This window comes from Lonchura striata, chromosome 2, assembly GCF_046129695.1.
Source record: "Lonchura striata isolate bLonStr1 chromosome 2, bLonStr1.mat, whole genome shotgun sequence".
Classification (NCBI taxonomy): Eukaryota; Metazoa; Chordata; class Aves; order Passeriformes; family Estrildidae; genus Lonchura; species Lonchura striata.
The window spans coordinates 77,877,903-77,902,749 of record NC_134604.1 but is presented as its reverse complement, the minus strand read 5'-3'; the positions used below and the strand labels follow the sequence as shown (position 1 = coordinate 77,902,749).

At 38.4% G+C, this 24,847-nt stretch overlaps 1 protein-coding gene across 2 annotated transcripts in view; it reads left to right on the top strand.

Moving 5' to 3' along the window:
* The first annotated feature begins 743 nt into the window (after window positions 1-743).
* STK24 (serine/threonine kinase 24) overlaps window positions 744-24,847 on the top strand; it is a 51,784-nt gene continuing 27,680 nt past the window's right edge. The window contains exons 1-2 of one of the 2 annotated variants that reach the window (XM_021530280.3): window positions 744-1,114; window positions 13,730-13,960. In XM_021530280.3, the coding sequence (XP_021385955.1) occupies window positions 1,073-1,114; window positions 13,730-13,960 (273 nt within the window). In that variant the 5' untranslated portion in view covers window positions 744-1,072. Of the gene's footprint in view, window positions 1,115-1,367; window positions 1,590-13,729; window positions 13,961-24,847 lie in introns of those variants that run through there. The other variant, XM_077781493.1, reaches the window with a different exon arrangement.

Sequence of the window (24,847 nt, the reverse complement as noted above, 5' to 3'; positions counted from 1 at the left end):
AAGTTTTAGGAAAACCAGATTGGGCATTAACTCAGCCACATAAGAAAACAAAGATTATCCAAACTATAGGAAAAACTTGAGTGGAAGTTCCAACCAAATTTTCAATAAGACCATTTTCTATTTTCAAATGTTTCCTGCAGTTAAGAGATTTGTACAGACTCTAGTGAATTATCAAGTGAAAAGCAACTTATGCTGCAGTGGATGCTGACATCATTTAACAAAATCACTTGGAAAGACAGCGAGCCTCGTTATCCCATGGATGCCAGACCTACCGGCTGACAGGTTTCAAAAACTTTTAACACTCATGAAGCTCCCTACGTTTTTTTGCCGGGGCGGAAAAATGAGAGAATTTTAGGACATTCCATGGCACACGGGAAGCTGTGCGACTGCGCTGTTAAATTCCAGTTGTAACAAAGAATAGAACATTGTCGAGTTCTCGAGGGATTTGCATGTACGCAGAACTCCTGTGTGGGAGAGACCTCAGTGCTGACCCACTGTGCTCCCGCTTGGGAACTACAGGAGAAGCACGACTGGCATTTTGGGTTGCGGCTTCTGACAGGAAGCCAAGCGCTTCCTTCTGCGGAGCACCGGGGTTGCGGTGCGTTCCCCGGCCGTGGCACCGGCACCGGCACCGGGACCGGGACCGCGACCGAGCCCGGCCCCGGCCGCGGGGCCCCGGCCGCGCCCATGGCGGCCCGCGGGCAGGTACCGCGCACGGCAGGCGGGGCCGCCGCTGCCGCTCCGCCCCCTCCTCCTCCTTCGCCTCCTCCTCCCGCCTCAGGTTTGTCATCGTGTCGCCGGCACGGCCCGGAGGAGGAGGAGGAAGAAGAGGAGGAGGGATGAGGAAGCCGCTGCCGCCTTTGCATCCGTGACGGGGCCTGGAGAGCCCGGGCTTGGGACGGCCCCTTTCCCACCGCCGGCGCACAGGCGCTGCTCGCCCGGGGGAAGGGCCAGGAGGAGGAGGAGGAGGGCGGCGGTGCTGTGTGAGAGGGAGCGTGGAGATGAGCTCAGCTCTGTGCCCTGGAGCCGCCTGAGGAGACTCGGCTGCCTCCCGGCCTCCCTCGCCGCCGCCATGGCTCACTCCCCCGTGCAGGCGGGGCTGCCGGGGATGCAGGTGAGCAGCTGCCCCAAGGGCGGGCACGGACGCGCACCTCGGGCCGGGCTGGGTGCAAAGAGGGGCATTCCCGGCGCTGGGGGGACAGGAGAAAGCGGCTCTTGACCCTGGCCCGGCCGGGCTGGGGGCGGACGAGCGGGATGGAGACGAACCGTGCTGTCAGCGCTTGGCGTGGCGCCCAGCGAGGTCCCTCCGCCCGGTGGATCCCTGCCTGCCTCTCTCCCTCCATCCGCCCTCGGCAGCCGCTCTGTCCCCGCAGCGGGCGGAGCGCGGCGTGCCGTGTGGCCCCCTCCCCGGCCGGCAGTTCTCCGTGTTTTAATCCCTGAAGCCAGCCACGGCTCAGTGGGCGATTTTCGGCCCCGTTAGTTTGGGGTGCGTGGGGGAAGCATGCATAAGCCAGTCGGTACAAGCAGGGCCTGGCAATGTTGACCTTCAGCGCATGCTGCAGTGCCCGTGTCTGTGGTGCTGCTCTGAGGTGGGTGCTCGGGGATCGGGTTTGGCTCCTGTGTTTGATTCCGAGAGTTCGTCAGCTGCTGTTGTTACACGGTGGAATTTGCTCGTTCTGTGTCTTAACTATGTATTTGAAATAACTAGTGTGGTTTTGTGCTGACTGAGCTGGCTTAGTCTGAGCTCGATTTTCTTGATTTAAATGGCAACTGCTGCCAGGAAAACATTAAGGTCAGTGGTATCTGTGTGTTGCTATACTAATATTCCCCACATCCGATTAGAAACTTTCTTGCCCTTATCTTCAAAGGGACAACTTATGAATGACATGTAAGAGTTTCTCTTAAATTTGTCTCCTGGATTAAAAGTGTTTGTGCATCACTTGGTTAAATATGGATTTACCATAGTTTGTTTTATTGTGAGTCAGGATTCTAAGTCATTAATTTCTTTTCTTTCCAAAATCTGAAGATTTGAATTGAAAATATTACATGCTTAGGCATAGCATGAATTATGTGCTCATACATAGTAGTGGATGCCCTGTAGCCTACGTAGGCCCACCCTCTGAGCTAAGTAATCTATTGCTGTGTAGGTCCTGCTGTTGAGAGTTCCAGTTCACCTTTCAAATATGAGCAGTTTGCCGATTGCCAGAGACAAAGAAATGGTTTCTTGATTGACTATGGATATTGTTTGGGCTTTTTAAAAATTCCCTTGAGACATATTAGACTAAAACAACTGCCTGCTTTGAGACAGAACCTATAACACTTTAGCATTTAAAAATCAGATTTGTAGCTGCTTGTAAGTGAGAGAACGAAGATTATTCCATCAGTATGCATGTACTGATGATGTATGCCACTGCATGATCTGAGGACTTGTGCTTTTTATTGGCTTGGTTTATTATTTGGTTTGTAGTACTGTTAGCTCTCCTGAATGTGTGGCTCTTCAGGGTTCTTGTTAGTCCACATAATTTGGGACTTTGCTTCAAATAATTTTATTCAAAATGGTGTTCTTTTTCTCATGATTTTTATTCTGTTACTGTTTGAGTTGCTCAAGTGTAAACTTTCATAGTCTAAAGAAAACCCCCAGAACACCAAACCAGAGATCTGCCGATAGGTAGAGGCATAAATTCTGTGAGCAATGTGAATGCTGCTCACTAATTTTCTGTGCCCAGTTCAAGATGTCTGTATCCATTTCCATTCTGTCAGAATATATAGCAGTTTTATAGTGGTCTGTTCTCAGTACACAATTCTCTTTGATTTCACTTCCAAATAAATGTTCAAAGAGTAAAGTACATACCATGTGTGACAGCTGCTTAGATGAGAAAAAGATTTGGGACTTTTTTGTTGTGTAGAAGAGAGGAATATAGCTTAGTTCTCTGGGTTATAATTAAATTGCCTAAATCACGGGACCATCTCTTCTTTTTCTGTAGTGTGATCCCTCCTCCCCACCTACCAGCTTCTGCCACAAACGGTGGAAGCAGTGTCAGTGACAAGTTATGCAGCTTTCTCTGACATTCTTTGCTGTACTCACACAAGAGAGCAGCCATTGTGCTTGTGTGAGCAGGGTAACTTCTTAACCCCAAAAAATCACTTGGAGGGACATCACTTTTATTAACGCTGTTTGGCCTGAGCATGGTAGTGTCAGTAGAGTAGAGGAATGAATGATTAATATATTTCCACCTAAGCAAGATGTCTGATCCATGTTTGAAGAGTGATGCATAAAAAGTGAGTGGGTAGAAAGTGAGCCAAAGGAATGAGAAACTGTGGAGGAAATGTAGGATGGTGTTGGAAGGTTGTCAAAACCTGAGATTTGCTGTCTGCTGCACAATGGGCATGCTGTAACCTGAATTGAAATAGAGTTGGGTTTTGACCTAAATTTCTGTCTGTGCAGTTTAAGTTCAGACTTGAAGTTTCTGTTGTTGTTGTTTTAAGGGCTCTGTGTAGATACGAGTTTGAGTGTGCAGGGTGAAGATCCATCATGACTAAACTGAGGATGTGCTGTCTTGCTTCTTCATGCCTCATGAAGTGGCCTGAGGAGAGTGTGTGTTTGCCTGTAAACGTGTGAGATTCCTGCAAGACTGGCTCAGAGTAAGTGTATACGACCTTGATTTTCAGACTGGCTTGCATTTCAAGGCTGTGGCAAGCTTATGGAGCTTCTTTAAGGAAGCTGTATTTTAAATCAAGTACTTTGTTTATAAATTTATGGTAATAAATTCCTGTGGTGCTTTTAAAATTCCATCATCTTTAAGACAAGCCTCTTCTGTGTGATAGCCCCCTTTTTTATCTTCTTTCCTTTTCGGTTGTTTTTGTAGCAATAACAGTGTTTATGCAGTAAGTTATTTTTATTCATTCTTCATTGTATTTTCAGTACAAGAGCTACAGGTTCTTCATGCAAAATGTAAATAAGAGTTGACATTCAAGCTGTGTTGCTTCAAGAAATATCAGAAGTTTAACTAAATTTAAGTGGGAGCTTGAGAAATGAACAGAAAATATTTTTAATTATAAAGGCACAATTTTGGGCTCAGAAATCATTGGAAGTGTCAGTTTGCCAGAGCCTGGAAGGGTGTTTTGGGAAATGCTGCTGTTTACTTGTCTATTTTTGTGCTGTTCCCAAGATGTTCACTTTTGGCTGTCCTAGGAAAAGTATCTTGGCCTAGAGGATCCTTTGTCCTGATCCGGCATGGCTGTTCTTTTGTAGTTACACACTATAGGTATTACTGTCTTTCTTATTGTAACTCATTCTCCTTTTACAATAAACTGTTTTAACTACTTCCTGTGTGAGCTCTGTGTTTGGTGACTCCAAAATACTGTGTTGCTAAATCAAAGGCACTGTGGAAAGGCCACTTAGCTTCTTCTGCTTTCCATTTGCAACTTCTGTGGATATTAGCTTTCCCCAGTTTGATTTTTTTTCTTTTTTCTTTTTTTTTTTTTTTTTTTTTTTTGAGAGGTTGTGCTCAATGTTACTATTTGTGTTACAGTTTGACAAATACTTTGCACTAACTTAACAGCACTTAAGTACCGGACAGATCCTTGGACCGTTATGATCTTAGCTAATCAGTTTTAAAATATCCTGAATACAGATGTCATTATTCTGTGATGTATTACAAGCTCAGCCCTTGGGTGCCAAGACACAACAGTTTTAATTGGTGAAGAAGTGGGCATCTTCTCCCTCTGTAGTGAAAGGCTGTTTCAGGGCTATGTAATAGATGTATGGAGCTGTTGAGAGTCAGGAAAACCTATTTCCATTGTGTGGCCTTCCAGAATAGGTAAGTAGATGGAGCTTGTGGTGACTGTGTCTTTCAGGTGTCCTCATAGACCAGTCGGTCTGGCCCTGTGTTGTGGCAAGTTTCATGTGTGTTTAAGGTACCCTCTTAGCCAGCTGGCATCTTTGTTCCCTGGAGAGACAAAAGGCTACTGATGTAGCAGACACATTTAAATACTGTGCCTTGTGTTATGAGTGGTGTACAAAGCTCTGATGTCAGCTTTAAATAGTGGCATCTTTTGTGTTTCTGAAGTAGAAAATGTCTCTTGGCTGCATTTTCAAAATTGGCTTAAATTCTTCTTGTACTCCCTTTCTTGTGAGTGGAGTGGGAAGGGGAATAGAGGATGCACAAAACACTGATGGACAAAGTCAACAAGGCATGTAATATAAATCAATAATAATAAAAAAATACTTAATCCATCCTATAGTAATTAGGTCCCTTCTATACAAAAAATTATGCGAATAGCTGGAGAGGGTCGAGAGAAGGGCCACAAAGATAACTGGAGGACTGGGAAGCCTTTCACATGGGAGGGCTGAGAGAGGTGGAGAAAGGACAACCCAGGATGGAGACCTTATAACCATGTTCCAGTATTTAAAAGGTGTCTGAAGAGAAGATTGAGACTCCCTCTATACTAGGAATCACATGGAAAGATAAGGGATAAGAGATACAAATTACACTTGGGGAGGATTCTGATTGGACACAAAAGGAAAGTTCTTCACAAATAGGACAATCAGCCATTGGAATAATCTTCCTGAGGAAATGGTGGATTCCCCAATGCTGGACTCAAAATTTTAAGTCTGGCCTGGACAGGGTGTTGGAGTACCTTGCCTAGACTGTGCTTTTGATGGGAAGGGTTGGACCAGATTTTCCTTGAGATCCCTTCCAACCTGGTATCCTATGCCTGTGATTGATTTTGATCTGGTTATTGCTTTTGTGATTATACACTTTTTGTGGACTACTGTTTAACTCAGCAGTGTTCTGTGTGCTTAAAAGTAGTAATTGGTGTGGATGCAGCTTTATAATCAAAATGGGTTTTACTTGTAAACTGTTGATCTGGATAATTTTCCATGTGCATGTGTGCACAAATGTCAGACTGTGCTGGTTGTATATTAGTATAGAACTAAGAGCCTTCTGCACTGTAACTTGATAAAAAGTGAGGCTTGAATCAGGAGAATTAATTGTATTCTTAGTTGCTCTGCTTGGCAGCTTCTTGAGACAGACATCTGGGTTTTCTGTTAGATATAATGGGTGCAAGAAGAGTCTCCCCTCAAATTATGGGATTGCTGTAGAACCTAAAATTCGCTATTTTCCTTATTTTTCTCAAGTAGTATTAATGCAACATAACTTTCTAATTGCCTCAATTAGCATTCTTTATTCAACCATTTGCCATAATGATGGGGTTTTTCCTAAACAGCTACTGTTTTATTTTTCTTTTTATCAGTAGCTTGGCTAATTAAGAGTGATTCTCATCAAGGAAGTTTTAGCTTTTTAGCAAGTGTAAACAACAGTGGGACATTATTTTAAAGCTGTTCTTGGGACGCTGTTCCTTTCCTGTCTTTTTCTTGGTGTCTAGAATACATCTTTTTTTTCACTGCCATACTGTCCATGCTGCTGATACTTGTATGTTGTTTTCAGTATTCACCCAAGGCATGGAGGGATTTTTAATTACAGTCATTTACAGTTTAGAAGTGTAATGGATGAAAGGGAGGAAGTTAGGTATGGGTTATGAAAGTTTTTAGTGATGTTGCACTAAAAAGTGAGAAACTTCAGAAACTCAGAAAAAATTCCAATTAAATATTTTTTTTCTGGAACCAGGCTACAGTTAGGTTATTGTTCATTTTGGTATTAAACTCTTAGGGTTGTACACTAAGCAGTTTTCTGAATGGAAAATATCGGAACATTTCAGACTGATTTGTGCAGGGCACATTGCACCCATAAAATGATATTGGTTAATTAGAAATCTAGAAGCATGCTTTGCATATTTGTGTTACTGATAAAGAATTGAATATTTTGTATTCTGAATGTAAGATAAGTGCACCTTCATTGAAAATAAGTGGAAAGAGAGTTATACAAGGGCTGAGGAATACTTTTATGATAGGCTAACTTTAGGCAACTTTTTTACTCCTGCTGGAAATGTGCTTACATCCAGTTTCAATCTAGGTAGAAATCAGAACAAGAGAGTTAACTATGTAACAAATATGACTATTAGTAGGCCATAGTGATTCATGCTACATGTTTTTACCTTCAGTGTTTGAGATGCAAGGTTTACAGCTTTATTTTTTGCTTCCTCTCTCTCCTGTTTCAATGCATTGAAGTTTCACAGCAGAATTTATGGCCGTTGTTCCTTTTTCTCAATAGTTAAATGTATTGCTATTGCTAATTCTCTGTATTTTTGACATGTTGTATTTCTCCCCCCCAAAAAAACAATTTCCTTGTGGTAGCATGTGTCTGAATTGAATAATTATAGTATTGGAGATTGAAAGTGAGAAATATGGAATATGTATGAAGAAAAAAAAGAAAACTATTACATGTTACTTTTTATAATTGACGAATTCTCAGTGAAAGAGCTGGATCTTAGTTCTACACCTAGTCATTACAGATAAATGCTTTCATTCTAGTCTTTGTACCTCTCATTCAATGTTTTGTAGATTAGTCTTCTTAAAATAAAATAAAAATCAGTTGTTGCTGTTCATTATAAGATGGCTATGGTAATTTGTCTCATTTTACTTTTTTATTGATAAATAAGACTGAGAGATGGTTCAAATTTGGTTCCAGTTTTAAGGCTTCTAAAAATGTCTTTTTTTTTTAATTGTTTAGATAAAAGTCCCAGACTATAAATCCAAATACTTGATTATATTTTTCTTTTTGTGTTAGCTGGCTGCTCTTTGAAATTAGGGGTAGGAACTGATACAATTGAACCAAACAATTTATAGTCTTTTTACTGCCTATTTTATATTTCAATTTCACACCAACTGTAGGAAATAATTTTGTGTGTTGTTTCAATTATTCATATATGGGATCTATATATTGCTGAAAACAAGAACTTGTGAGCTTCTGAGAAAGCTGGAATTCTGGGTAGCAAACTTTGAGGCTTCTCGTTCCTGGAGGTAGTTTTTGATCTGATGCAAAAGCATCTTATATGGGTGTACCCCCTGCTTTGGTAGCCCAGGTTTGTGGGAGGGCTGGTTTGAATTTGTGCAATTTACCAAATTTATGTATCTTTACTGCTGCCCCTTGTGCTGCTAACTTTGTTGGGGGGATCAAAGTAAAAAGGGGAGCTCCTTAATACTGGTTTGTGTTGAGCTGAAGAGACATTACAGGGTTTTTGAAAGATTTCAGGTAGTGATCTAGGGAAACCTTTGCAGTGCCTTCTTGAAACGGGGAGCTGTGTGAAGAAGAATGACATCAGCTGTGCCTGCTGGTCACTTTGATTTGCTTTAGGCTCAAACTTCTCAGGGTACATGGGAAAATTTCCTGTGTGGACTTCTCTGGCAGATTTTTTTTCTCTGGTCTGTCCAAAGATAAAACGTAAAGAAATTATGTGCAGCAATGGTATTTCAATTTTGAAGAAATTACATTGCTGTGCAGTAAATTTAGCAGCAAAACTAATTTTTCATGTGATAGGAAGTGTATCACAGAATAGCTGAGATTGTAAGGGACCTGTGGAGCACATCTAGTCCACATCCTGCTCAAAGTAGAATCACCAGATTGCTCAGGACTATATCCAGCCTAGTTTTGAATACCTCAGAGGATCCACAAGCTGCCTGGGCAGCCCTAATCTAATGCAGCATTATCTTTATATTAAGAAAAGCCGGTTTTTTAGCTTTGTGGTTGTTCCGTTTTGGTGGTTTGTTTTTGTTTTGTTTTTTCCTTTTTTTTTTTTTTATTATTTTTTTATTTTTTATTTTTGGAAGTTTAGATGAAGTATCCTAAAACTCAATTTCTGGCCATTGCAACTTGTCTTTCTGCTGGATACCACAGATAACAGCCTGGCCTTGTGTTCTTTACTCCTTTCCATCAAGTATTCATGCACAGTAAGATTTTCATCTCCCCAGGCTTCTCTTTTCTAAGCTAAAATATCCCCAGAAATATCTGAACCTCTTCAGATTATCATATTTTGGGCTCAGTCTTGATAGGGAATGAGAATTGGACTGAAAAATTGGAAATTGATTGGGTGAAATGAAAAGTTTACAAAATGAAATGTTAAAAGATGATTGTTACTTCAAGTGAGCTGCATAGAGAAATAACAGATCTGCAAATACAATCAGTTGCATAGTTAATCTCAAGAACTTGAATTATGGAGATGCTTTAAATTCTTCTAAATTAAAGAGAAATATTTTTAATGCCTTCTACAATAACTGGAACGATTCTTCATAAAAAGAGGTTAGAAATAAGAACTGGAGTGAGATGTGGAAAAAGACTCAAAGCTGTATCTTCTCTCAGAATGGTTATGGGTAAAGTTGGATCTAAATAGTTTGAATTACAGTAACATTTTCTATTGAGCTTTAAGGGACAGTAAGTGTGGATAAGAATTGGGGATTTATAAAAATAAATATGTTACAAGATGTGTGTAATCCTGACTGTGAAGAGGGTACTGCAGAGGTGGTGTCTGAGTGGGTGATACTGCTGGTCTCTCCAGGACTGTTCTCGACAGTTGCTGACTGAAAAGTGACCTTTGCATGGAAAAAGGTAAAAAGGCAATGCCTGAAAAAGACAAAATTTAAAGGCACCTGTTACATGTGAGAGGCAGTGCTGAAGAGCTGTGCAACCATGGGGATTGGGATTACTGAACAAAAGAGCCTAAAATGCAGCTTATTTTAAGTATGAGAATTACAAATAGCCTTTGCAAAAATCTAGGAGCTCATTAGTTGGAAATGCAGAGCATTAGGAATAGGTGATTTGGTTTATTTGGCTGCAGCTGAGTTTGAGCCATGAGACCAAATTGAAAAAATAGGATCTGAGAATGTATTGGACTGTTTTTATTTTGTAGAAGTAGGCAACAGTGTTGTTAGGTACTAAGAAGAGTTAATTTGAAATGGAATATGTTCTTCTGGCTGATTAAGGTCAAAAATAATAAATCCAATGTGGAACAAGTACAGAGAGATTACTCAAATTATTGGGTGAATGGTGGCTTTGCTTATGGTGAAAAGGACTTTGTTCTGCATGGCTGAACAAGCTGGACAGTGAGACAAGATGGTTGCAGTTTATGTTAAGAAGTGTGAAAAACTATTTGAAATAAAAAGCGAAGTAATTCAAGTGTCTATGGAAATTGAAAGTTCAGGAGTCATTCAATCTGAATGCTCCATTATTTGTTTTTAATTTGTTGCAGTATGTATTCTGTGGTAAGCTTTGAAAAAAATGTTATAGTGGTAGAGATCTAGCTCTTGATCAAGATTATTAGCTTTACCCATTTGCAGCAGATATTGATGTTCTAATCTGTGGTTTCTACCAATATTTGATGTGCTCCGTTACATGATGGTTCTTTTATCAGTTCCCATTATTTTACTATTAGTAGGAATAAACTCTATGCTTAGTAAAAGTTTGCAAAGAATAGAGTCAACAAAACCATAGTGGGAGTGTCTGTGGAAGTAATTTTCTCTACATAGTTGTGTAGAGAGAATATTTATGAAGCTATTTGTTTATTTTGTCTCTGTTTGAAGTATTTACAAATCCAAGCAAAACCAAATTTGGCAAGAATCCTTTCCACATGTGATTTTGGAAAAATGGGTGGGAATTAGCCGCTCACGTACTTTCAGGTTCACGCAGTTCATTATGTAGCTGGAGGCCTAATCGCTATATTTTTGAAAGAAAGCAGGTCATTAAAGAAGCCAACTCTTAGTTTTTGTAAAAACACATGTTGCCAGTGGTTTAAGGCTCTCACTTCAAACAGCTGATGTTCTGAGAAGAAATTGGAGACCTTCTTACAGAGCAAGAGTGTGTTTGTGTTTTTTGAAACAACTGCGACCTCCTGTTGCTCAGAAGAAAATTCAGGAATGGCAACTTAACAATTGCCATTTTAGAACAAAGGAATGAATTTACAAAAGTTGTAAACTGGGAAGGAAGGGTTTATTTGTTTCAATAATTAGTCATTTCACAGGAAACTTCTGAAATAACATTATTATTGATAATGATTTTGATCCCATGAAGTTGTGTTATTTATTATTGAACAATTAACATTTCAAAATGGCTGCAAAAATTTGATTACAATAATTCAAGTGAACAGTTGTTCCCTTCTTCTTGGGTCTTCCATGAGCAGTTATCTTCCATGCTTTTCTGTGATTGTTAAATCTCTTTCACAGCTGTCTTATAAAACTGCCAGCCTAACACCAGAATCCCAAGAAGCTGTGAGGTTCCTGAAAGGCTCTGGAGACTGTGGTGCTGTGAAACAAGGAGCTCTAATAGATGATAGTTCATAGATTGTTGATGGGAAAAGGGAAAATAGGGGGTGTATACATACAGCCAGTAGAACTTACAAAAACTGCTGGCAGGTAGCTCTTACGTTTTCTCCATATGAACAACTGCAGTGCACTGCAACTGAGCAGTGCTGGCTTTTTAGTCTCAGGAGGTGAAACATGGAATGTTTAGGCAGCTGCCACTGAGATTGGTTTGTGGCTTACCCAGATGCCTTTGTAATGATGTAATGCTCAGATTCCCGTGGCTAGTGAATGGAACTAGGAGGCTTATGTGGTTGGATTAGGCATGCACAGCTCTCTACAGCACATCATCTCAAATCGTGACACAGGATGTATGAAAGCGTAGATGGATAATTGTTTTCCACAAGGGAAAGTATCTGATGCTGTTGTTAAGGTTATTTTTATTCATGAAGAGTTCTCAGAGAAGACCGGATTAAATATTGACAGCCGAGCATTCTGTGAGGCATGAGAAGAACCAATAAGCACAATTTGGTTTGTAGTTTTGTGATCTCTTAGAAATTATGTCCCTGAAAGTACTGGTAAGGGTTACTGTGCAGCTAAGGGATGACTGTGGGGAAACATGAAGTGCCCTGGTCTGGTGTCCAAGTGGGAGATATATATATATATATATATATATATATACACATACATATATAGATATATTATGTATGTAATATTTAATGGTGTGTAATAGTATGTTGTTCTCATTACATTGAAACTAAAGGAGGAATGAGCTGCTTTTGGTGGAAGGGATGTGGATCTTTTGCTCTGTTCCTTTAATGGCAAAAGGGTGATATAACCCATGCTCTTCTGTTTTTTTCCCAAAACTGACTTTGGATAAAAGGATGGATTAGTAAGATGTAAAGCAAGGGGAATTTATTGTGGCTGGTGAAGTCTTGCAGTAGGTACACTTAGTGGTTTTGCTTTGGGCTGATCTCACCAGTGATGTGTCCCTGGAATGATTATTTGAAAGCTGTGATGTCTTATAGCTGACTTTAAAGTACTAAAAGTTGTTGTGTACTCCCAGTTTGTGCCAGATGGTGGGTATATCTTTGGGTTCAGTCAGTCCCATCTACCTGGTCCTCAAAACACCTTTTTCAGCTGTGAAATTTAGATACCTCCAGAGAAAGTGTGTTCTAGGTTTTCGTCCTCTTGCAGCTGTATGGGTTAATTATGTAACTTTGAGATGTGAGAGCAGAAAGGTATAGGTGGGAGGTGCTTTATAAGCTAAATTTAATTGTTAAAGAAAATGTTGTTTCAGTGTTTGTCAGTGGTAACTTAGAAATTCTCATTGCCCTCTTCATGCTACTTCATGGGCTAAGTATAAACTGTTGTTTTCTGCTTATTTAGGTATTACTGAATGCTTCTTGTATGAGCCTTTTTTTATATCAATGATGTATTTTCACTTAGCTAGCATGAGTGCCATCCTTTTAAAGTGTTAATTTTATTTCTTAAGGACAGGTTTCTAAGTAATCCTGTCTTTATTCATTCATGACTATTCCCTCTATTTCTGACTTTTCCAGTTTAATCATAGAACTGTTTGGATTGGAAGAGACCTTTACAGATCATACAGTCCAACCCACCTGTAGTTGTAATGTATGTATGTTTTGTTAGCTAGTGAGGCTCCATGCTCCGTGTTAGATTAAGAAGGTATACTGTGGAATTGACCATCTGTGCAATGGAAATGAGAAATCAGAGCAGCAGTGATGAGCTGAATACTTAATAGTGGAGAAAAACCAAATGTGGCAGTGTTAAGTCCTACATTTACATGTTTAGGTGAGCACTTGTAGCTTTTATGTGACTGTTCAAATCAAGAAAGCTGGAAACAGGATATTTTTAAGGAGTGAATGACTATGCAACTGAGAGAAGAAGAAAAATAAATCCTCTTTGAGAAAACCTTGGCATCAAGGAGAAGGAGGAAGCATGGCTATTCATGCAGGTGATCCTTAGTAGGAGAAAATTGAAGAGGATTGTTTTTCACACAAACAAAAGGAAGTAGTGCTCTGTACACTGAAGAAAGTGAATGAAATCCTTAGGAGGTCGAGATACAAGACAAATATGAAAGAGGGATTTTGGGATCTAGGAGGGAAACAATTTAAAGAGAAAAGGTTAGACTGATGGCTTACTTTTATTGGTAGTGGTGTTTGATCTATTTGCTTTTAATAAAAACCAAATCTTTGTAATGACCTTTCATTCTGGATTCTATTTATTGGCAAAAAAAAAAAAAAAAGAAATTGAGATGGCAACATTTTCTGTTGCCAAATAGGATAAACCCCTGACACATGGACAGTATTAAATTTGTTCTTTATATGCAGTGAAACATAAATGCATCAATGTGTGCATCCAAGGGATTTAGAAAGAACATGACCATTATGGAGGTAGAAAAAGGTAGCTAGATAAATAGGAATATGCAGAATTTGAAGTGTTTGTTGCCTTTAAAAATTCCACATTTTGTTACAAATACTGAGCAACTTTTCTCTTTATATTTATTTTTAACAGACTCTGAAGGCAGATCCAGAAGAACTATTTACAAAACTGGAAAGAATTGGTAAGGGGTCTTTTGGTGAAGTTTTTAAAGGAATTGACAATCGGACTCAGAAGGTTGTTGCTATAAAAATTATTGACCTAGAAGAAGCAGAAGATGAAATAGAAGACATCCAACAAGAAATCACGGTTTTGAGTCAGTGTGACAGCCCATATGTAACTAAATATTATGGATCCTATTTAAAGGTAAGATACTCACAGATGGTGGTGATTTGATTTTACAGGTAATTCTTTTCCAGGTTCTCCATTTGTGCCTGTTTTTGTTGGTGAGATTTGTCAAACCTTGGTTGAAGAAAAATATATTTTTGTCCTTTGAACTCTAAAGAAAGAATGAGCTCTTATATTTTGCAAAGTGACAGAATTTAATAGGAAAAAATGCATGTCTATTGCTATTTCTGTACAAAAACCCCTTTATGTAACATGAGTTTGCTGAGCTCTAATATGTTCAGATTCTCTTAATATTAGGTGATTTAAATTTGGAAAATTCAACCTAAGTCTGCATTTGAATTATCAAAACATTAAAAGCAATTAGTCTCAGCTGTTTTGTGAAGCTTGAAATTCGTTGTCAAGGTTTGGTCCCTGATCCTTCTAATTATTTAGGTTGTCCTTCTGAGGAGACTGAACCCAGCCTTGGTTTGAGTGATTTAAAAATTAAAATCTGAAGTAAATAATTTTGCATATTAGACATAAATGAAGCTAATAATGGAAGGGATTTCCGTTAACTGTCTTGTGAATCTGTTTCCCTTTCCTCCTACTGCCATATTATTATTATTGTCAGGATTCAGTTTGAAGTGTGCTGATAGTTTGTCCTTTTGTTAAGGTTTTCTTTTTTTTGTTATTATTTTCAATTGGATAGATGTAGTAATTTATTATGTCTTGAAAGTTGTGGAAATATCTGGAAGCTCTTGGTATTACTTTATTCCTTGGGTAGACTTTGTTCCTGTCCCGATAGCTCTTTCTTTTATGACAGTGAGATGAGAATCTAGATAAGAGATTGTTGTCTTGGCAGGATTTGAAGTTGGAAGTAGGCAGAAAATGCTTTACTTCAGTCTGCTTTTGCTTTTGTGGAAGTATTCTATTTATCAGCAAAGAATAGAATGAAGGTTCTGAAAGGGGAACCCTGCTTTGTCTATATTTCTGAGATTGCCAGTTAATTTCCAAAGGAAAAAAGACATTTAAGGTAATTTTCGGGATTCAGGAGATGCATTACTCAAGTAAGAGACAGTTTTTCATTTCTTCCTTGTGCTCGGAACAGGTTGCTTGGATATCTTATCAGCGAAGGGCTTTGGTAATAGTTTTTAGACCTGATAACTTGTTACCATAACTGGACTTTGGTGTTAGGTATAGGTTTGGTCTCAGAAGCATCAGAAGGCAATTTATTGAGGGCAGTAAATTTGATAAATTTTTCCTCATGGCTTCTACCACTGCTTTAGAAATTACACTGTCATGGACTGATAGCTAAATGAAGTATGGCAGCTGCACCACTGTGGCTTCCTGGTCTATCTGCTCTAAACAGTTGTAGCCCTTCCCTGTGACATTCCAGTTGTATGAGCTGCCCCATCATGTCTTGGTAATTGCAATGAGATCAAAGCCTTGTGACTGCACAGAGATCTCAAATTCTTGGAGCTTGTTCCCTATACTGCCTTAATTGGTGTGCCAGCACTTCACAGAGGTATTTGAGTGTGTCTATGTCTCAGCAGGGATGCAAGGGAATATCACACAGTCCTTTTCTCCCACTCTCCTAGTTCAACACTCACTTTACCAGGTTGGGCATTCTGTTGGCAAAGGCTTATGTGACCTGTTTCATGAGATGGGTTCCAATCAGCAGAGTTCTAAACCAAAACCTTGTTGCCAGCACCAGTGGTGCAGCCAGTTTACTTTGTAAATCCATCTACTTCTCATCATTTACCCAAACTGGCATAATTAAGGAAAAGACTACCTGGGCCTCCAGACCCTTGTCTTCAGAGCCCTGATATTGAATGTGATGGTTCCTATTACCCTTGGTGTCATCTGTGCCCACATGAGAAATCGGCAAGGGGTATTAGCTCTTACTGGATAAGAAGTGGAACATAAGAAAACGTCTGATGTGAAAACCTCTTATTGGTTTTAAAAATATGTATAATTACGATGAAGCTGAAAAAGAAAATGCAGTGTTCAGATTTGATCTAAGTGAATGTTGATGTTTTTTGAAGGTATTATGGCAGTGGCTGCTTTTCCTAATGGCAGGTGAGAGGAGATTGTAGGTCTCTGTACCCTGAATGAGTTTGGCTGGGTTGAAGGGTCAGTAGGGATACTTGTGCTTATTGTTCTAAGGGGGACCCTCTGATACCTTCCATATCCCTTTTTCTGTTCAGTGCAGTAGCCTGTGGGTTTTTCAGCTTGTGTCAGCTTTTTAAGATACAGCACCAGTAGTGCCTGTGTGTGACTCAGTTACTTTTGCAGTGAAGTACAGATCTTTCTACAGTTAGTGGAATGTGCAACTACTCATGTACTCATTGCTTCAGTCCTTTGTGAATGTGTGTTGTTTGTAAGACAATTGGTACTACAGCACTTTTGGTCTTTAAAACAAAAAGCTCATTTTTTAATGCTGTTAAAAATTAATGTGTCATGGTTATCAGGTGATGCTGAAGTGGTAGAATCTTTGCAAATGAAACATTTTGCAGTTCTATTTGCTTTCTAAAATAAGAGTAAGGTCTTGTTATCAGATAGAGATATTGTGCCATCACATACATATACATACACACACAAAAGGGACTATATTGATATTTAAATGATTTGGTTCATATTCTTGGCTAGAAATTGAAGTCTGTTTGCTGCAGGTATCTGTTGTATTTGGAAGCCAGGACTGACATATGTAGTTCCAAGGGTCTGACCATCTTTTAGCTCTGTTTCTGACAATGCAGATAATCTGTCACTGAGAATGTTCAACACATTAGTGTTCCATGTGTTGAGTGATTAGGAGACTTTATTTCTTCTGTGATTGGACAGTTTAGCACTAATTGCAAGAAAGATAATAATGTCTTGTCACAGAACAAACTTCTTTGAAGTAAGCAAGTAGGAAAACTATAGGATCTCAGTTTATATTGCCAGCCACTTCACCAATTATCATCTGCTTGTCCGTGCAGCCTCATGTGTATTGACCATGTGTCTGGTGGATGTTAGATAGAAAGAGTTACTGTTTGTCGGGAACTCTTAATTTGATTTTCTATTAATTATTTTGGCAGAGAGATTGAAATTGTTTTTGGAATTGCTATCCTTTCTCTAAGTGGGCAGAATGTTTTGGGCTTGAGTTTTTTAATTTTTAGTAAACCAAATGATCTGTCTTTGAGAAATATTTATATTGTTCTTCATTCTGTGTTATTCCACACCTTCTTCCATTAAGCTAGGTGATTTTTAGCTGCCAGTGTGCTCAGAAACCTGTTGCTTGAAATTTTAGAAGGCATATATAATACAACTGTGCTTGCCTGAGGCCTCTTGCTGTCATGAGATCATGTGAGAAGAGCTTGTCAAGCTCTTGGTGCCTTCTGCATGATATACATGGTAGGACAGCTTGAAATAAGTATTACCATGTAATGAGTTAATTGAAAATTTCTTTGTTCTAGTAACTTTTTAAAAACACTGGCTAATTTTTAGGTTCTACCTAGAATAGTGTGATATACTGCCTTGTTACATTTTCTTATGCTACAATTCTCTGTATAATCTAATTGAATATTTTGGAAGTGTGTTTACTTTATAGCAAATTCTTCTTTCATATCCAAAAACAAGGCAATATCTGTTCATATGAAATATTACTGTTTTAGCACAATGAGTCTTAAATATGAAGCAACTTAATGCTCCCATAAAGCAAGTCTTGCATTCCTTCTAGACTTAGTTCTGTGCATGTGTTGTTGGAGTTTTGTGTGCAGTTGCTGTGATCAGAGTTAATGAAAATAGAGCAAAAGCAATAGTGAAGTGGCAACAGTTTAGGTTGTCATTCTGAATATAAATTTATTTGTGGTACACCTTTTTGTCAGATATCAAGTTGTATTTATATAAAACAGAACAGAAATACCCTTTTCCAAGGGCATTGTGGTTTTAAATACAATGTCTTAATGGTCTTTTGTCTACTGTAGGATAAATACATAACTGCAGTGTTGATGTTAACGTAAATTGCAGTTTCATGGTTTATGTGGCTGCAGATATCTACAGGGATTGCCATTCCTTATCTGCCATGGTGTGTTAAAAACCTGTATTAATGGTCTTTGCTGTCTTCCAAATGAAATGTTCATCTGTTCCTCTGTGATCTGATTAAATGCTCCAAAAATAGAAGAATAGTAGTTCTTTTTAGATCCTTATAGAATTAATTAATTAAATTCTCAGGATCTGTTTACTTTTTTAGATTTTATGTTAACAGCATCCACATTCTTCCTACAAATGGATTAGGGATTCATTTTGTTAATTAAAAAAAAAATTCTTATAAATTTGGCTGAAATTTGCTGTCTCTTTTTAATTTTGCTGTGCTGGAACTCTTAGGAAGTATTGCTATGCTACTTGTTCTAAACCTTTTCAGTCTAGAAGCTTGTCAGCTCTGCTTTTTGCATCTTATTCCGCTTTACCAATTTTTCAAGAGCTTAGTTAGATTTTGTTCTATGGTTGTTTATCCTGTCCTCGTTGTTTGAAATGGGTTTTATTTTCAAGATTCAGATGTCTCTCTGGTAATGTTTCTTCAGTTTTGTTAATAACTTTAAATATGGCTTTATTATAACTTAATAATGTTTTCATATTTCTTGATCTTGTTTTATTATTTAGAAATACATGAGCAAATTAATTTATGTTTATATTTAAAACATTGATGTTTAAAGACCCCTGACTTTTTTGCATGTATATATATATACATTGCACTCTAAGCTTAGGTTAATAAGTGTCAAAAGCTGAGATTGACGTGTTTATATATATATATATGTTAAAAATTCTTTCATTTCTTTGTCTTAGACTTCTGTACATATATACATAATGGCAGAGCAGATAATTTATAAGTAGTTTCATCATCCATTGTAACTAGGTACAAATGATATCAAACTGGTATTGACTAGTTTTGTAGTATGTATTTTAAAAAATATTACTGTCTCTAAGCTTGTGTTTCTTCATCCTCCAAATATATTTTTCTAGCACACTTTGGAGCTTCAGAGAATACCCTCTTTTGAACTGTTAAATTTATTGACCCAAGAAGATTAAGACTTCTAGTATATTTCCCCCTTTATTTCATACAGACAGCTTCCCATTTGATGAATGTATTTTAAGAATTCTTTAAAAAAAGTTTATAGGAAACAGTGACAGAAGGTTCATAAAGGATGGCTGCCAATAATTTCAACTTTAGGTTATTTGTTACATAAAACCTGTATGGCTTTTTATCTCATGTCTAGGATGTATACCTACTGCTGAAAGTCAAGGTGGTGTTTCTGTAGACATCAAGAACACAGAAAATAGCTTCTGATTAACTTTTATGAGTGACATAGTCTACCCTAAATAAAAAAAATTAAGTGCTTTCTATGAAGTTTAATTAACTGAATTCAGTAGTACAATGAGTTCTGGCAAATTAACTCCAGCCAGAAAAAAAAATTATTTATGAAAAAATGCGATTCTGAAATTAATATGTGGTTTTATTTTTGGTAATCGGGTAAATGTGAGGTTGGTAAGCAGTGCTATGTCTGAGCCTTATTGTGTTGGTTAGGGCTTTGGCATACACAGGATCAGTGATATTCTTCTCAGAATAACATGGCCAGTTCACAGCTGGCTGGCAAACTGCAATGCAGTCAGTAAAGAGCTTCTCAGGAACAGTTTAAGGTTTGGGAAGCCTGTATTCCAGAGGATGACTGATGTTCAGGCTAGGTTTTGTTTTTTTTAAAGAAGGTTGGAAGTGACACTGTGTGTATATAGGAAAGCCCTTTCTGATAGTTTAGTGCTTTCTAATCAATTATGCCAAAATATGACAGGATGAGTAAGTAATAAATAAAAATAAAATAAAATAAGCAAATTTTATCAGATAATCTTGTGTACTGTTTTAAGGGTAGACAGCTTAAATATTGGAATAGCTTATATGAGGTGGGTTTTATGCCAATAGCAGGTTTTTGGGTTTTTTTGTGCCAGTATTTGCTGAATTTAAAGAAGTCTGAGCTCGAATGCTTTAGGAGACTCATGAACTTTAATGTGGATGTATTGAATACTCTAGGTAATGTAACTTGGAATGTGGGTGTTTATGTGGGACTTCACTAAGTTTAAAGTTGGTGTTGTTTTGGTTTACAGGTTTAACTGGTTTGCTTTAACATTTACGAGCACCTCTGAACTGATGTGACCTTAAATGTATGCTGTGGACCAGCCAGAAGTTAATGGACTTGGTACATTCTGTTGTCATTTGATATAGCAGGAAGCCTTTGGCAGGTTTCATCATGCTTATAGGGGCAGGAGATGGAACAGAGATTTTTTTCCTGCTTAACTTTAAGACTATAGAATCCCCTGCAACAGGGGTGCTACCTCAGCACAGGAGCAGTGAAACGTGTGAGTAGTTTCTTGATGATCCATCATTGTGCTTTGTGCCTAGCCCCACAGCAGCAGCTCGTGCCCTTGCAGAGCTGACTTTTGCAAACTACAGTCCTGAACTTTGGATGGGTGTTCGGACCACAGAGTCATAATATTGTTAAAGTTGGAGGAGACCTTTCAAGATGAGGCCCAGCCATCAACTTAGCACCATGACCACTTTGTTCACCATTAAACCATGTGTTCACATTTTCTGACTGCTTTCAGGGATGGTAGCTACTGCTTCCCTGGGTACTCTGTTCCAGTGCTTTACAATCCTTTCTACAAAGTGAAAGAAACTTTTCTATGAAGAAATTTCTCTACCTGGTACAATTTGGGTGTGTTTCCTGTCATCCTGTCACTTGTTACCTGGGAGAAGAGACCAACCCCCAGCTCACTGCAGCTTCCCTTCAGGTGGTTGTATGGAGCAATAAGATCTCCCTTTAGCCTCCTTTTATCCCCCACCTCCCCGAGGCAATCCTCATGAGACTTGTGCTCTGCACCCTTCCCTAGCCCCATTGTCCTTCTCTGGACTCATTTAGTTAGGATTAAATGAAAAAAGCTGTAACCATCTTTTATTTTCCCTACTACAATTGCAGCCTTGTTGTCATCATTGCATTTTGTGAGGGGTTGAGGTGCTGAAATGCCTTCTTCATTTTCTTGACCAAAGCTAGAAGAAATTGTCTTCACCTTTAGGAATTCCTGCAGCTGGAATGAGAGGAAGGCTGGGTTTGCAAATTCTGTTCTTGTGGCAATGTCAAGAACAAAATGAGGCCCACTTTCTTGTGAGCCAGCCTGTGTTCTGGTATGCTTACTCTTCTTCTGAAACACCGGTAACCCTCTGTTCTCATTAGGCAACCCTGTCCTGCAGAGAAGTTGAATGAGTGTTGCCTTCATTTATCTATAGTAAATGTGCAGATGACATCTGGCCAGACTGCTCAGAGGAGGTAGCAAGAAGATTTCTGTAACTGTTCTGATAGGCCCTCAGATCTTGTCAGTCTACTGATTGAGAGAACGAGTAGGAAGCTTCCATTGATAGAGCCCCTAGTAGCCATAAATAAGACAAAAAGGCAAAAGGATGCCAAAGAACCAGTATCTCTGTTTCTAGAGTCATGTTATTTTTCTGTGAAGTCCTGTTTTCATATTTGTTTGGTCTCTTCTTATTTCAGAGATGTTATCTTGAACTCTGAACTTTTGTTGTCCATAGTCTTTACTACTGTCTTTCCCTGTAGTCATTTGCTATGCTCTTAATGGTAAAAAAGTCCCTAGTTTGCATTGTCTTTATTCAAAGGTACTGTTTCAAACTGTAGTTCTAGAAACTTGTTATTCCAGTATTTTCCTTTAGCAGTTGGAGGGATCATTAGTACTTTCTGGAATCTGCATCATATTGCCCTGTTTTTTCACATCTGTTGAAAAATCTGCCTAGTAAACAATGGTGACTTCAAAAATTTTGCAGAGCATCAGTGTAATCAGTTCTGCACTTTTTTAGCCTTTTATGGCTAAGTAATTCTTACTGTACAAATACATCAAGGTTGGGAAGCATCACCTAGTATATCTCAAAGAAAACTGAGTCTGTAGTAACTATATTTTGTATTTTGTGTAAGTATTTTACTGTATGATGTTATTCTGATCTTGTTTTAAATAAAAATTTAGAAAGCTTAATGAAAAATATAATTTATTAAAAGTAATATGTTTGTGTTGTCCTTGTGATGGCTTTAAAAGCTGCCTCTGTACTGCTATGATTGCTGACCTCTGTATGGTATGTCTGTGATTTCACATCTCAGTACCTGCTTTTAGGCAGATCTAACAGGTATGAAAAATAGGCAGCAGCAGTATCTTGTTCCCTATCCTGCTTACCTGTTCCTGCCATATAACTTATGTTGGATCTGTTGGCTGCATCATGACTTGTTTCATCTGGGAGACAAGTTTCTTCAATGTCTGCTCCTGTCCCTACCAAAACAACCTTGAAAAGAGCAAACCCCAAATACTAACAGACCAGCTAATTCTGACTTGTGTCTGCACAACTGCTAGGTCAGGTGCAAAAAAAAAAAAAAAAGTAGACTTGGGTGGCCTAAAAACTGGGAGATGGGGGGAGAGAAAAGTACCACAGGTTTTGGTAGTGGCTTACTTCTAGATTAGCCGTAATGTGAAGCCCCATTTAGTTTGACTATACAGATGAGGATCACACAGCATTGTTTTCTAACCATATGTAATCTTGTGTCAAATGTCCTTCTGTAACTTGTGCATTAACTGCTACACTTCTTGCTGAAATAATTGAAATTATTTCAATTATTGATTGAAATAAATAAAAAGAGAGAATTAATGTGGCATTGAAGTTCAAACTTTTTGCTGCTGTTGCTGCAAAGGGGAGGTCCAGCTGTACCTTGCAAGTGGCCACAGAGGCTGTTGGAGCTTTCAATGAAGTGGTTCAGCTCTCTGAGTGGATAAGGGACTAATTACCTCTTTTATATTTATATTTTTAAATCTGTTGTCTTAAGGATTAGAGCATTGTACACTGATGGTTCAGGTTAGTCTAAAGTTTTATGCAAGCCCACTGCCAACACATTGTTGATGGAGCTTCTTCCATCAGACAGCAGTAGAGCTGAAAAAAGAGAGTATGTGTATGTATTTATGCTCAGGCTTAGGTGCATTAGTTTTGTGGGCTGGTTCCTCTTTTTTTTTTTTTGCTCAGATAGACTTCCTGGCACAAAGCATTTGATCTAGAATGTGATTAGTCCTGCCATCAGGTGGCTGCCAGCCTATTGATCTGATGTTCTCGTGGCCGTCCAAAACATTTTTGTTGAAAACTTCTTTACCTACGTCCATCATAATCTGGTGCTCTTACATAGTTATTGTGTTTTTGTGGCATCTTGAATATGAGTGTTAGGTAGTCTGTATTGCTTAGTTAACTTTCTTTTACTTAAGCATACTTTGGCATTTATGCGGCTTTTTGGGTCAAATTCTAAGTGTCTGTTTGGTCTGTATACATATACTGGTATAAAAGCAGAGCAGTTACATTCTTTACACTTAAGGGACATTATGGCATGGTTCAAAATGGGTTAGTAAGCATTTTTAAATGATGGTTGAATTTTCAGAAATTGTTATTTGGAAGAAGTTGGTAAGACTCAGAAGTACTAAACTTCAAAAGGGAAGTTTCCCAATTAACAGGTATAAGGACTGTAGTAGTTTTAAAACATTGCAGTTCTTGTATTCAGTAGCCAGTGTTTTCAAACAAATTCTTAAGGTTGTTTCTTTATACTATTAAATTCTAAGTTCTTGCATATCAGTTGGAATAAAAATGATCATTTGGAGGTACTGAGCTTTCTCTTCTCCCTTTCTGCTTTCTTCAACAGTTCCTTGAAACAGCACCTTGTAAGAGCAAAACAAAAACATAAAAAAGAAAGAAAGAAAGGAAATTATTTATGTGAATATAAGGTGTTTCTAAGAGTCAGGGTAAAATTTGTAAAAAGAGTGGAAAGTAAAAGAGGGTTTCCAGAATTACGTCTTGTTGGGACTGTAATGATGAGCTTGACAGAAATCTGATTTGAAGATCCTGAGCTATTGTAGGGTTGATATATGTGTACAACACCATTAGTATTAAGACTTTTGAAGATTGGCCTATGTGTGTTCTGTAAAGGGAATAGTGGAATTTGATAGCATATGAATGCAAAAGGGGTAGGAAAAGAGGGTTATAGCTTGATAGGCTGCAGAGCAGGGGTGCAGAAGGTGTTGGAAGTTGTGGTAAAAAAGGGATTAAACCAATAAATGGATTGATATCTGAGCTAAAAAGTAAATCTGATTTGTAACTTTCATTTTGAATTTAATTTGATGTAATGAGTGAACAGGAACAGATATAAACATTGGAGGAATTGTATATTTGGGCAATGGAGAAGAAAGGGTTATTGTGCCTCATGTTTCTCTTCGAATTTTGTTTCAGGTATAGAGAAGGTAATAATTATAAACCCCATGAGTCCTATTGATGTGAACTACTTCTGTGAAGAAGGTTTAAGATACACAGGTGTAGGGTGACTTTTTTTGTCGGGGGGGGGGATTGCTAATTTCAGTATTAGTTGGCTGCTTGGTACTTTTGTTAGTTCTGCTTTAGATGTAATGCAATTTGAGATAAAGAATTCTGTGAACTAATGCTAATTTACTTTTGGTTACAAATTCTTGATCTGCTTTTGCTTCCAATTTTCTGGTTTGGGACCTTGTACAGTTCATCAATAACCAGTATCAGTAAAATTCAGTTCCATTTGGAGCTTTGATTATATGGGTTACGTTTGTTTCTTGGTGACTATTTATAAGAGGTGTGTAAATGGTCTGTCTATTGGGATTATCATAGGACCACATAAGTAATTGTTTGCCACTTACAGAGACACACACATGACTCTTTGTGTGTCTCTAAGTGGACTTCCTTGGAAAAGATTTACCCCAGTTAGCAGTTAGGTTTTCCATAAGGCAATGGCTTGGTAGATATGGTTATGAAGTACTTATTTACCTGGTACACAGGGAAGGGATGGA